This window comes from Cryphonectria parasitica (genome assembly GCF_011745365.1).
Source record: "Cryphonectria parasitica EP155 unplaced genomic scaffold M406scaffold_7, whole genome shotgun sequence".
Taxonomy (NCBI): domain Eukaryota; kingdom Fungi; phylum Ascomycota; class Sordariomycetes; order Diaporthales; family Cryphonectriaceae; genus Cryphonectria; species Cryphonectria parasitica.
Window position 1 is genome coordinate 2,622,296 of NW_024468915.1, and position 12,722 is coordinate 2,635,017.

General features: G+C 48.5%; 5 protein-coding genes across 5 annotated transcripts; 3 read left to right on the top strand and 2 right to left on the bottom strand.

Moving 5' to 3' along the window:
* Window positions 1–721: 721 nt before the first annotated feature.
* On the top strand, window positions 722–1,895 carry M406DRAFT_46873 (uncharacterized protein; the record flags this gene model as incomplete). The annotated part of the gene is made up of 4 exons (XM_040924317.1): window positions 722–815; window positions 887–1,407; window positions 1,493–1,615; window positions 1,665–1,895. 4 exons carry the CDS (start codon window positions 722–724, stop codon window positions 1,893–1,895), a joined length of 969 nt encoding a protein of 322 aa, XP_040773802.1.
* Window positions 1,896–2,359: 464 nt separating this feature from the next.
* Window positions 2,360–3,566, top strand: M406DRAFT_323701 (Homocysteine S-methyltransferase). The gene is made up of 2 exons (XM_040919801.1): window positions 2,360–3,302; window positions 3,399–3,566. The coding sequence occupies exons 1-2, from the start codon at window positions 2,415–2,417 to the stop codon at window positions 3,537–3,539; spliced, it is 1,029 nt and encodes a 342-aa protein (XP_040773803.1). The 5' UTR covers window positions 2,360–2,414; the 3' UTR covers window positions 3,540–3,566.
* Window positions 3,567–4,516: 950 nt separating this feature from the next.
* M406DRAFT_294613 (putative MFS monosaccharide transporter) lies at window positions 4,517–6,965 on the top strand (the record flags this gene model as incomplete). Its single annotated transcript, XM_040919148.1, has 12 exons — window positions 4,517–4,576; window positions 4,639–4,666; window positions 4,726–4,787; window positions 4,860–5,050; window positions 5,113–5,541; window positions 5,599–5,650; window positions 5,722–5,731; window positions 5,787–5,916; window positions 5,974–6,113; window positions 6,189–6,302; window positions 6,370–6,475; window positions 6,532–6,965. 12 exons carry the CDS (start codon window positions 4,517–4,519, stop codon window positions 6,683–6,685), a joined length of 1,476 nt encoding a protein of 491 aa, XP_040773804.1. The 3' UTR covers window positions 6,686–6,965.
* Window positions 6,966–6,972: 7 nt separating this feature from the next.
* Window positions 6,973–7,834, bottom strand: M406DRAFT_323704 (acyl-CoA N-acyltransferase). Its single transcript, XM_040919802.1, has one exon. It carries the CDS (start codon window positions 7,779–7,781, stop codon window positions 7,167–7,169), a length of 615 nt encoding a protein of 204 aa, XP_040773805.1. The 5' UTR covers window positions 7,782–7,834; the 3' UTR covers window positions 6,973–7,166.
* Window positions 7,835–10,460: 2,626 nt separating this feature from the next.
* Window positions 10,461–11,214, bottom strand: M406DRAFT_323706 (uncharacterized protein; the record flags this gene model as incomplete). Its single annotated transcript, XM_040919803.1, has 2 exons — window positions 10,677–11,214; window positions 10,461–10,591 (listed from the first exon to the last, which is right to left on the bottom strand). Coding segments are annotated over exons 1-2 (324 nt in total), but the record flags the coding sequence as incomplete, so codon positions are not given.
* Window positions 11,215–12,722: the final 1,508 nt, after the last annotated feature.

The following is a 12,722-nucleotide window of genomic DNA, read 5'->3' on the forward strand; positions in this document are numbered from 1 at the left end:
TGCCACACGAAAGAATGAGAACGGTACCTTAACTGACTCTTGCTGCCAAGCCTACTCCGGATCGATGTGTACTAGATAAAAGCACTGATGAAGCCCTGAAGCTGGCAGTGCGATTTATCTCTCTTATCTCTGCTTTTTTCTCTGCATCTCTTTTTGTTGTCTCAAGTCCCATGCAATTAAAGCTGGCATCTCTCACCTTTCTGATGCTTCGGTCACGATAAAGGTTGCCTGTGCATGAGTATTCATCTCAGTGTTAAATAGTAGTACTTAATGAGTACTTGTAATATGTGGAGACCGGTCTCGGACGCGAATCTCCTTCCGCTCTGTGATATGCCGGTCCGGACCGCGAGCGGAGATACTACTGCGCCCTGTCGACCTAAAGGGCTTGATACTTGTGAGCCTTCTCATACACATCGGATACAAGGAATTGCATCATTCCAATGTGAACATTTTCAGTCCTATGATATTGTAACCGATTACCTCCTCTTTTTGTCTCTCCATCTCACAGTTTACCACGCTGGTTCGACAATGTCGTGGACGATCACTTTCTGTTTGCTTATCGCTGCCATACTATTTACGGCCTCAAGATGGTTTCGTGGCACACGAGATGTCCATGTTAGTATTGTCGATATCTGTTGCCGTCATGGCGTTCTGCTGAACACTATAGGACAACGACGGGACGAGGATCAACGAAAAAGCCAGCGACCCCCTGGCGTGCCCCATGAGTTCCATAGAGTCCATGAGGTCATTCAACTGGGCTGGAAAGGCGCCCTTGACTCTGAGACCGTTCAAGCCTAAATATCACATCACCATGGGTAAGACATACTGAGTCCCCTTCGAGAATGCTAGAACAGAACAATGAAGAGGCCTGATCAATACCTCACAGCTACACAAAGCTCTACGCCCTCAGATCTGATCATCATGGATCGCAATTACAAGGACCGAGTAGCAGAAAGAAGACAGCTGATAGCCTTGCACCCTTCCGTTGTCGTGGGAGCTGTCCCCCAGGGAAAGGATGCTGTGCAGGAGCTATATTCCTACCTCATGTCCGACTATCTTCCACACAAGTATCCGACCATGTTTACCGTTGACAAAACCCGCGGCGTGTTCCACAACCAAATTACTACCGCTTCCTACCAGTTATCGCCACCGGACAATCCAGTTGAGGCCCTGAAGATTCTAGGTGAGACTGTCGAGGATGACATGTTTCTCCTTCATGAGACAGAACAAGGTCATCGCAGCGTGGCGTATGTGTGTTGCTACTGTTCTGGCTTTGACCCGTCCCAGAAGTTGGACAAGCTGCTTGTCGAGATTCACGAGCCGGTGCCAAGCTATCACCGGATCGGTCCAAGCATGGAAAGGTATTTCAGCCGACTCGAGGTTGGTAAGAACGTAAAGCGGATCAACGTAAGTGTAACAGAAGACCATGATGGTTTGTTTTTGACAATCACGCTGAGAGGCAAGAATGCTGCTGATCTTATCAACATAACAGTGGTCAGTTGTTGATACGCCGATCTTATTCAACTGTTCAACCAACCACGTCCACGAAAGTGATATTGAATCCGTCATTCATGATGAGGATATTGATATCGAGAAGGTCAGTTCCCGGTCATCAGTTATTATGGCGAACTGAGATTGAGAGTTCAGAAAGCTGACAGTCATAGGCTCGCTTGAGAGTTGAATTGCAGACTCTGAGTCGGCTCCCAAAGACAAGAGCGGTTCTCTTCTCCTTCAAGACGCATTTGTACACGCTGAAGGAGATCAAGGCCGAAGGGCTCGGTCCTGAGCTGGCTGATGCCATTGATGGGCTCAAGGAGGGGAACGCCCCTGGGATGTGGACCTACAAAGGAGCTGTCAGATGGGGCAAGAAAGTCAAAGAATATCTAAGGTCTTAGCTTAGTTGGTTTTTTTGAGAGTCTTGTTTGGTTTCTTTTGCCTGTTTCTTATTCTTAGATTTTCTTTACTTGCTTAATATAATTAAATACATATCAAAGAACGAAGACTCGCTGAAATGGTATCAATTAGTACCGTACTATTTGAGGAATGTCATTTGCAAGCAATTGAGGCGTGGAGGGCCTTTACTCTAGGCAGTAAGATGAAGTGAACGAGCAGAGTTGCTTATCGGAAGATTAATCCAAAATCTGAATCAAGACTCTTTGTGAACTAATAACAGATTTGTACCTCGGCAGTCTTCAAGGTCGATCCTTAGTCCCTTACTTACCATGAGTCTCCGGAATTCATTCGGAGACCTCGGCTTCGGTCCCGGAACATGGACCAGGGTGTGTGGCCTGCGCCTTCCCGGGGGCTCCACCTCCGTGGCCGCCAAAATACAGAAAATTGTTTTCGTCATTATGAGACTGATCCATTGACGACCACTGCGTAACCTTGGTAAACTGTGGCGCCTGTCCTCAGCAATGGCAAAAGACACACCAATCATCTTTATGGACGGAGGGCTCGGCACCTCTCTCGAAGATAAATATGGTCTCAAATTCTCTCACTCGACGACGCCGCTGTGGTCCTCTCACCCTCTCGTCAGCGACTCCCGCACGCTGCTCGCCTGCCAGCGAGACTTTGGTCAGGTCCCAGTCGACGTGATCGAGACGGCAACTTACCAGGTCTCTGTACCTGGATTTGCAGCCACAAGGACCGAGCAATGGCCAGACGGCGTTGACCTCGCAAGCATTCCAAAGTTTTTGAAGGAAGCAGTCGACATTGCGGAGCAGGCCAGAGGAAAGCCGGATGCAACGGTGGCATTGAGTCTCGGCCCGTATGGCTCGACCATGATTCCAGGACAGGAGTACAGCGGGTCTTACGACGATGCGCACAATGACGAGAAAAAGCTCTGCAGCTGGTGGGCCGATCGACTATCCCTCTTCTCAGGCGACGAGATTGTAGGAAGAGTCTCGTATGTCGCGTGCGAGACGCTGCCCAGGCTGGACGAGATCAGTGCGGTCCGGAGAGCAATAAGCAACTTCACATCGAAACCTTGCTGGATTGCCTGCGTGTTCCCGGGCGAAGGCGACCGGTTGCCTGATGGAAGTAGCATTGATCAGATGGTTGAGGCGATGCTTGCCCCTGCCGAGTCCAAGGCCCAGCCATGGGGCATCGGCATCAATTGCACCAAGATGCATAAGCTCGAGGACCTGGTCGCCAAATTCGAGGATGCTGTCTCGAAGCTTATCGAGACTGGTCGGGTTGCGGCGTGGCCAGCCCTTGTCCTCTATCCAGATGGCACCAATGGCGAGGTTTATAACACGACCACGCAGGAGTGGGAGGTTCCTGTTGGCCAAGAGCAAAAGCGGGTATGTTGACGCCTCCCCCTTACTACCCTATCTCTCCCATGCACGCACTACTCCCGGTAATTATGGCCTGTCCAGCACTGACTCTGTGTGCTCTAGATCCCATGGGAGCAGCAACTTGGGCAGATTGTGCTCGACACGGCTAAAAGGCAGAGATGGAGCACTATCCTTGTAGGTGGCTGCTGTAAGGCAAGTCATAGTGACATCAGGAGGCTTGTCGATTATATTCGCAGCGCTTGATAATCGAATTCATACATATTCGCATACATGGTATGAGCTACTCTCTGTGTCAAGTAACCATCCATCCACCTGTTTTGAATTTTGACAAGGTGGCAGCTTTGGTTCATTCTTATGCATGCTCCGTGTCCCCTTGCCAGCTTCCAATTTGCCGGTACCAATATTCATACCTGGTCTAGAGCTGAGGGCGAGTCACGGAATTCGACCGCCAGTAAGCTCGGCAGGTCGCTCCGGGACGGCCAGTGGGTCCAGCTGCGAGCAAGCTGCAGGGAAATCTCGTCAAGGGTAGGAGGATCACGAGAACCGCTGGTAGGGCGATTAATCATCCCGAACAAGCTGTTCTCAGTAGGCCTCGCCATGTGAAGTGAGCTTTGACGTCTGTTTGAACATCAAAGAGACAGCTACCAGCACCTAAATTGTGACTGATCGATCGGAGGGACTACAAGATGCTATGTAGTAATTATTGATTCCGGCTGACTTCCACACGCAGGACTGGCGAGACACCTCAACACCCGCTGTCCGACCCCTCCCCTGCTACTTCGTATTTCCCCCACAACCAACGCGCTGTAATCCTGGAAGAAAGTTTGAGCGCCGCAAACTGCACAATGTTAGGGATCTGGGGGGTGACTGTGGGGGAATGGGATGATCTGGGTCCTGAACCGGCCTAGTTCTTCAGCACTTCCATGCATCTCCCCTCGCTCTCGTCGGGGCACTTCGATGCAATATGTGGTCGGATGACGACGCTTCTTGAGAGCCCTCTTTTTCTTTGCACCTCCTCATTATTAATTCGTCCTCAAATGAAGAAGGGCATTGAAAACCAGCGGTCCTGGTTCTCTTGTCTTCCTTGAACGAGTGCTGCGAACCCCCAGGTCCGACCCGTTGCTGCCTTAAACCCGAGTCCAGAGGCTACTACTCCGAGTTTGGACGAACCTCCTGTTGTTGGTTTGCCCTCGTGATTTCTCAGCTTGACTGCAGCAAAAATGGGAACGCTCTACACATTCTGCATCGCGCTGTTTGCGGCGATCGGGACTTTTCTATTTGTGAGAAACTGCTCGATCTAGTAACTGAAAGAAAATCACTGGACATGCGCTGACACAGACAGGGTTTTGATACCGGCATAGCAACAACCAGTTAGGCCCAGCATCATCCCTCTTTTGAGTAGACTCGGTAGAATTGACTTGTCCGATAGCGATCGCCCATGAAAGCTGGATAGAATACATGAACAAGCCTTCAGAGGCGTTGACAGGCGCTGTGCGTAAAGGAAAACACAACAACGCTCACCAGAGGACCGGCGTCACCGTGGCTAATTCGAGAGAACTGCAGGTAGTTTCCGTTTATATCGCTGGCGAGACGATTGGTGCCCTGGCCCAGATAGCTGTTGCCGACAAGCTAGGACGCCTGCGATTCATGCAAGTCATGTGCGTCGTGGTCACAATAGGCACAGTCATCCAGACTGCCTCTGTTAATATCGGCATGTTCCTGGCAGGGCGAGCTCTCGCTGGTACAGCCGTGGGGTAAGTCTGTCGTCTTTGTCATTGTTACAATATGCTCGTGTACCGGCTGACGATTAGCCCAGAGGACTTGTCGCTACCGTTCCTATTTACCTCAGCGAGATCTCTCCTCCCTCCCATCGGGGTCTCATCGGAGGAGTTTCAGGATGTGGCATATCCTTCGGAACCATGGCTTCCAACTGGGTTGGAATGGCTTGCGGTTATGCGCCCTATGGGGCGACACAGTGGCGTCTCCCTCTCGGAATCCAGATCCCGTGGGGTGTTGTTTTACTAATCGGGCTGGCCACCTTCATGCCCAATTCGCCTCGCCAGCTTATCCGCAGTGGAAAGGTGGATGAGGCCCGCAAGGAGTTCATCAAAATTCGTCGGGACTTGCAGTCCCACGAGGTACAGGATGAGTTCCTGCTCATGAAGACACAGATCGAGTTTGAGATGGAGCGTGAGATCAAATCGTACCGAGAGATCTGGTTGCTGTTTAGACGACGTGCGCTTGTGTCAGTAGGACATCATGTCCCATGGGGGTTGTCTTAGATGTACTAACTGTGGTTCAGATCCATCGCAGTCCAGACTATGACCGCTTTGACAGGTGTCAACGTCATCCAGGTACGTGTTACACAAACGTGATGGAGTACCGCTGCTCTTTAAGACTCATTGCTCACAACAAGAACTTGCAGTATTACCAAAGTACGAAACGCCAGAGGCAAATATGAGAACTTGACTCATGCTAACCAAATTGCAGCTATATTGTACAAGGCGCTCGGCATAGGCTCCACTATGATTCTCGCCCTGTCTGGTGTATATGGCACTATTGCGTTCGGTTCCAACGTACTCACAACTCTATTTCTGACGGATCAATGGGGTCGCCGGAAGTGAGTAATTATTTGAATTCAATTTATGCACGTTGAGCTTTTATTAATACGTATTAGGATGCTTCTAACAGGGCTGAGTTGCATAATCGTCATCGAGATCTATGCCGCCATTATGCAACGTGAATTCCAGTACACCAATAACACGGTAGGCAAAGCTTTCGCGGTTCTGGGAATTTATCTGTTTGTCATTGCATACTGTAAGTATGACAGTCAAGTCCTCAGCGATCATCCACGGGCACAAGCAAGAATTTTGTTGACGATGAATATGACAGACGGGATGCTCAACAGCACAACCTGGCTATACGGCGCAGAGGTCTTACCTATTGCTATTCGAAGCAAAGTCATGGGCCTGGCCGCAGCGTCTCACTTCATTGTCAACGTTGGAAGTAAGCTCATGCCTCGATGAGAATGAATATGTAGACATCGCAAGAGAAATGCTAACTGAATTCACAGTTACGGAGGCAGGACCGAAAGCGTTCGCCACCATCCACGAAAATTACTACTACGTTTTCGTGGGCTGTACTCTCTTCTTTCTTTGCATTGCCTACTTCTTCTTTCCGTGAGTGTCTCATTCTTCTTTGCTTTGAGCCGCACCGGGTGCCTAACAACCAGTAGTGAGACCAAATTGAAGACCCTTGAAGAAGTCGCAGCGGCCTTCGGTGATAAGGTTATTATGCTGGACGAACCGGACCGCGCTCCTGCAAGTCCAACGCCGGACAATGTCTCCAAATTGAACTCAGGAGACATTGAGCGCAAGGAATCGCATTGAAACTGAAATGCTATGTCATGCCACAACGGCTTTGTCATCTTACTCAAGATGACCTCGAGGGCCTGCCTTCTTATGGCGTACGGGTCTTGTTTAGTTGCCAGAGATTACATATCTGCGCCTCCATGCTGTTAGACTTTGGGGACCTTTGATACCCAACGCAGTCCATTTCTCTTTCCTTTCTTACTTCAACTTGAAGATGTGGTGACTACAAGATCGCACGACGGCGGGCAGTCAACTACAATACCACGGGATCGCGTGTTGATGCATCTGAAATTCTGATACCAGTGGGCATTTTTGGACAAGGTAACTGTGTGATCAGACATCTTTGGGCCTGTCGAGCTTGTCGGTATTGAAGAAATAGAGAACATACGTCTATGTATTTCTTATTTCACGGCTGTTCACGTGAGTATTCCATCAACATCACGTGCGGTGCTCATTTCCTGTTCAATCATCATCTGCCGTTTCGTGGGAATATCCTCCTTCATTGGTACCCCCGAAGCTCTTTCCACTCCTCCTCCAAGATGTCATAAAATAACAAGTCCCAATATTTCCGATCGTGCCAGAAACACTGTCTTCTCCGCCCTCCAAGTTTGAACCCACACTTCTCGTAACACCTATGGGCGCGTTTGTTATAGTCAATTGTGCCTAGGTTGACGCTGTGCATGTTTCCATGCCGGAATGCCCAGTCCAAAATCCAATTTGTAGCTTCAGTTCCGTATCCCTTGTTTTGGTAGGGCGCCGCGAGAACGATCCCAAAGTTGCCTGCACGACTGTGGGGTGAAGTCCCATATCCGCCGTGGGCGAGCCGGACAAAGCCAATTCGGGTTTCTGGCGCCTCAGTATCGTCGCCCTTGCCAGTGTTCTTAGGCTGACGTAAGCAGACAATGCAATCCAGCAAGCTATCAGGTGTTGTCCAGAGCTTCATGAAATCCTCCGTCTTGGCCTTTCTTGGGGGAGCGAGGATGAGGGGGGTACTGAGACATATGTTGTTGGGATCACCGTCGATGTTCTTGAACCACCACTCTTGGTCATCTTCGCGTATGGAGCGATAAATGAGGCGATCAGATCGCCAGATATCTTCAACAGTGGGCGGCATCTTCAAGTGACTAGAAGGAATGAAATATAGGCTTGCGGAAGATGAAGAAACGATGGTTCACAAGGTGCGGCTTGGAGTATCGGAGGAGCAAACCAGCCCTCAGTCGTCTTAATAAAGACTCCGGGGCACTTCAAGTATTATGACTCTTGAAATGAAAGCTGCTGACAATGATCAATCGATACGGGCACGCTAAACCTGTTATGGATCCTGACGCAAGGTTGCGGAGAGCATCGCGAAGTGAGTCACACCGAGGACAGTAGGCCATGCTGACGTGCATAAGGATCACTATGGAAAAACACTTCTGCAGATTCCAGACCAACCGACTCCCAGAATCGTCATAATGCCTCCACGGGCTAGTCTGAAAACACAAGGTTACCAGTCCTGCAACTCCAGGAACGACATGCTAATATACAAGCAGACAGTGAACTTTTGTTCTTGCCGATCAACTAATGACCATGCAGTGTTACTAAATTTCCTGTCCTACGGTGATTATTGTGATGATTGCCGGTGCCCGGCAAGTCGACCTCTGTAAGACTGCATTACGAAAATCATAGAAATATTTGTAAATTATACATTTGAATGATCATCGTCACCTGCCCATCTCCCTAAAGCCATCAACTCCAGGCATGATATTCAGTGATACTGCCAGATGAGTTACAGCCTATTCTTAAGTCAATGCTTCATGCCAAACGCTTCCACCCACACTATTTGAACTAATCTAATATGATGACTGGGCCGGGACTCAGGGAATGCAGACACCATGTGCACTCAGAACTTACATAATGAGGTTTAGGTTTGATAAATTTCGATGCACCTATAATCGGGTGGCTCTGCGTATAGCTAGTACGAGAAACTGAAGCCAAAGCTACCGTATTGAACAAACCTCTATCAATAATGGTATTCATACATATGGTATTGACGACTATTCATGTGAGCAAGGTCATAAAATGATCGTAGAAGCGAGCTCGTCAACACCCTTGGACTGGTAGCAACAAAGCGCCGGTTTTGTGTTGTTATTGTCTTTCCGAAGGAAGCGCAAAGCAGCCCATTATGCAGGCAGGCATTCTTTAAATTCTGGGTCACCAACATGGCACCATTTTCTTCTTTGCAGAGATAATGATATGCGGTAGGTTAGACACTAAAAACATCGGCGTGGAACATGGCAAGGTTTACATAGTCGTAGGCGGATCCGTTCTCCCATTTATATCTAAAGCTTGCGATTCGTTCCATTAGCCGTTGGAGTGTCTTCCGCAGAACATTACCTGAGCGAAACCGCCTCCCCCCCCCCCCCCTCCCTCCAAAAAAAGAATAAGTGGAAGAAAAAAGAAAAAGAACCTAATATTACTCAATTTGGTACATCAGAAGGGAGACTTGTTCTTAGAGGACTCGGGCCAGGTCAATAGCAATATATAAAACTATTGCCTATAACTCGGATGTTGATTATATCGCAACATAATCAATATCATCTGGTTATAACATCTTGTGGCTCGCACGCGTCCTAAGTCTGGCATAATCAGATGATACGATTAACACCCGAATTCAAATCAAAGCAGCCCCCAGATCGCACGGGCTCAGACGTTCACTCTTACATTCTCTCTTGCGTTCAATCCTTGTCATATGTATATTGATTGCTCCTTGTTCCTAGGCTGCTTTTCGGTTGTGGCCAGGGACTATATGGTCACAGTAAAGTCTTGGATGATAGAAATTGAATGCTTGCGAATCAATATCCAGGCCGTTATAGACTTGCAGTAGTGATACTATAGTATTGGTCGTGGTGGCCCATGTGCGGAGTTAAACATGAGAGCTCGGATTTCCGAGAACTGGTGATCCGCGAGAGAAAGTTTGGGTGCGCAGTGGATTTGGGCCGCCAACAAAATAGACTGTTCCATTGTCCACGTCTCCATTTTTATCGATTGAGTCGTGACAAGCCAGGAGAAATGGTCTCATGATTGCAGCCTTCAGCCCCATCGCTGAGGTCCGAATCACGATCACCCCGGGTCTGGTGCTTTGAACTCCTGTTGTCCTGCGGACTCAGCCACATCTTCAGCGCGACATGGTGTCGGTCTGAGCCCGCTGGCTGCATGCTATGGTCCTCCAGCGCATCTGCTCTCGGCTTCGGCAACCTCTGGACGCAAGCCTTTTGGCTTTTCACATATAATATAACGTCACAGTTCCACTTCGGACACCCCCGTAGTATGCATAACGCTTGACGGCTGTCCATGTAAAAGTGAAGATGTGGATATAGTGTTCGAAAGGTGGATAGTCTTCGGCCGAGAGCCGCTCAGCCCGTCGTGAAGTCCAAGAAAATCACGGCACATTTCGGCCGTTCTCAGCTTGCTCGATGAGGCAGTGTTGCCTCTGGTCTGTCCATATGGGATGCTACATGTTGTAAATGTGAATATAAAGATCCGTGAAATCGTCTTGGACACAGGACATATAGGATCATCAAGAGAAGACAATCCACTCTTCAATCACACTTACAAGCCTGCAATTCATACGACTTCATATCCACATTCAGAGTCTGGAACCGACGTTCATCATGTATGCCAGTACCGTTGCGATCATCTCAGTCTTCCTTGCTCCAGGAGCCCTCGCTATGGCCATTGCCGGTGATTTCTCTCCAAATCATGGGGCCCACTTCAAGCGCCTGACATGCTCATCCGACGAGCAGTACTGTGGAGATATCTGCATCTCGAGCTCGGACGAGTGCTGTGATCACTACTACTATTGTAGCAGCGGCTACACTTGTGGTCATGGTGGCAACTGTTGCGAGGACAATTCTTGCAGCGTAACGGGGACTTATGTATACTGTGAGTGAGCCAGTAGGGACATAGTCAGAATGGACTTCGAGCCTCAAGAGATCTCGTGAAACTCACTGACATCACATCACCAAAGCTGACCACTCGAACCCGGCCACTACTACGACAACTTCAACAACCAGTTCTGCCTCCACGGCTACGACTAGCACAAGCTCGTCGACCGAGTCCACCACCACTGTGCAATCCACCTCGACAACCTCGACTAGCAACACAGCATCTAGCACTACAAAAACCAGTACCGCCGGGACAACAGCAACTACAACCACAGCGAACCCCAGCTCCAGCACGGCTACTTCGTCATCTACAGCCTCTACTACCATCGCAACTGGTGCTGCTTCGCATGTTGGGTACTCGGCGCAAGGAATCGTCCTTGCTATGCTCGCTGTGGCTGCCATGTGAATCACTTCAGAGACATACGTATCTTGCACCACACATGAAACGAGGTCACAGCGCAGACTTGGCATGAGGGCTTTTGGGGGCAGCTAGCGCATGGAGGGACGGGAGATTGGATGGTTGGTGGTGCGAGAGATTGGCAGTTTACATGAAGCACGAAGAGTGTTTGAAGGTTATGAATGACGAACGTATCATTAGTATATGAAAATTTATTGCGAAACGATTCCGGTGTATATATGCTTGATTCTCATCAACGACCTTTGTGAAGAGTGATGGAATCTCTGTTTCTGGCTTGATGTAGTATTAAGGACCCTGGCAAAGTGCTATGCCAGACTTCAGAATTATTGATGGATCACCTCAAGGGTAAAGCTTTCGTTACAAGTGAGCTTTTAGTGAACTTGCCGAGATTAGTCCGAAATACGATCATCATAGCCGTCGTACATTGAACCAACCCAGGGTCTACTTTGCAAGAACCGCCAGCTCTGGCTAATGAAGACCGCCTGCTACCGCTCAAAGCGATAGGGCGAGTATCCCCACGCGTCCGGCCCCGAACCCAGCCCTTCAGCATATCGACTTGGGGCGTTCATGACTGGCAGGTCAGATGGTCGACTCCGATAGACGTTAAGACGCCAACTACCCCTACGGGCCGATTAACGTGCATTCACGTTTCAGCTAACTGTATCTCTGCTCCAGACCTTCATTATTATGGGAAGGAACGACTGCTCGGATAGCAGCTACCCTAACAGCTACCCGTATTTACTACATAAATTGAGCTAGACAGGAGTTCTTCTCTTCTCCTCTTCAATCAACAATAACAACAACAATCAATACTCATTACAGCGAACATCGTACATATATACTTGCTAACTAATACTGATTAGTAATTGCTTAGCAATTACAGATCTGCAAGATTAAGAAGATATAGGCTCTCAGGAACTCCCTGCATATCGCATATTCACCTGGCTGCTTATATGCTATATATCAAGCCTCATCCAGGGAGTCTGATAACAGGGAGACCTGGAGTGATGATGCTTGATATATAACACACAGGCAGCCAGGTGAGTATATGATATGCAGGGAGTTCCTGAGAGCCTGTATCTCCTTAATCTTGCAGATCTGTGATTGCTAAGCAATTACTGATCAGTATTAGTTAGCAAGTACATATGTACGATGTTCGCTGTGATGAGTGTTGATTGTTATTGTTATTGTTGATTGAAGAGGAGAAGAGAAGAACTCCTGTCTAGCTCAATTTATGTAGTAAATACGGGTAGCTGTTAGGGTAGCTGCTATCCGAGCAGTCGTTCCTTCCCACAATTATTCACATTCTTCAAATTCGTTGCCTCTTTCACCAGTTGTCATTGTTGCAAAAGCGATCGCCAGTGCGTTGCACTGGCTCTACTCCTTATATATATAATTTTCTACAGTAATGGACTCAGTCTCGCATGGGAATACCATGATAACTATATGTTGTATGTCATTCAGGTGGCCAGAGCTGGGTATAGGCAGCATGCTCAAACCTCTTACGGTGCTGATCAGGCATTCAGGGTATTTGGGTAGATAGATATACAATAGGTAGGCACTAAGGTTACTAATACAGCTTATTTATTGTGCCCAAGGTTATCACTCAGCTTGGTACTGATGTCATTGCACAGCTGCCAATAATAAGGTTGCATTTTAACTTCCAGTCAAGGCGTGAGTTGGAAAGAGAATCACCATGAGCTAAAACCTC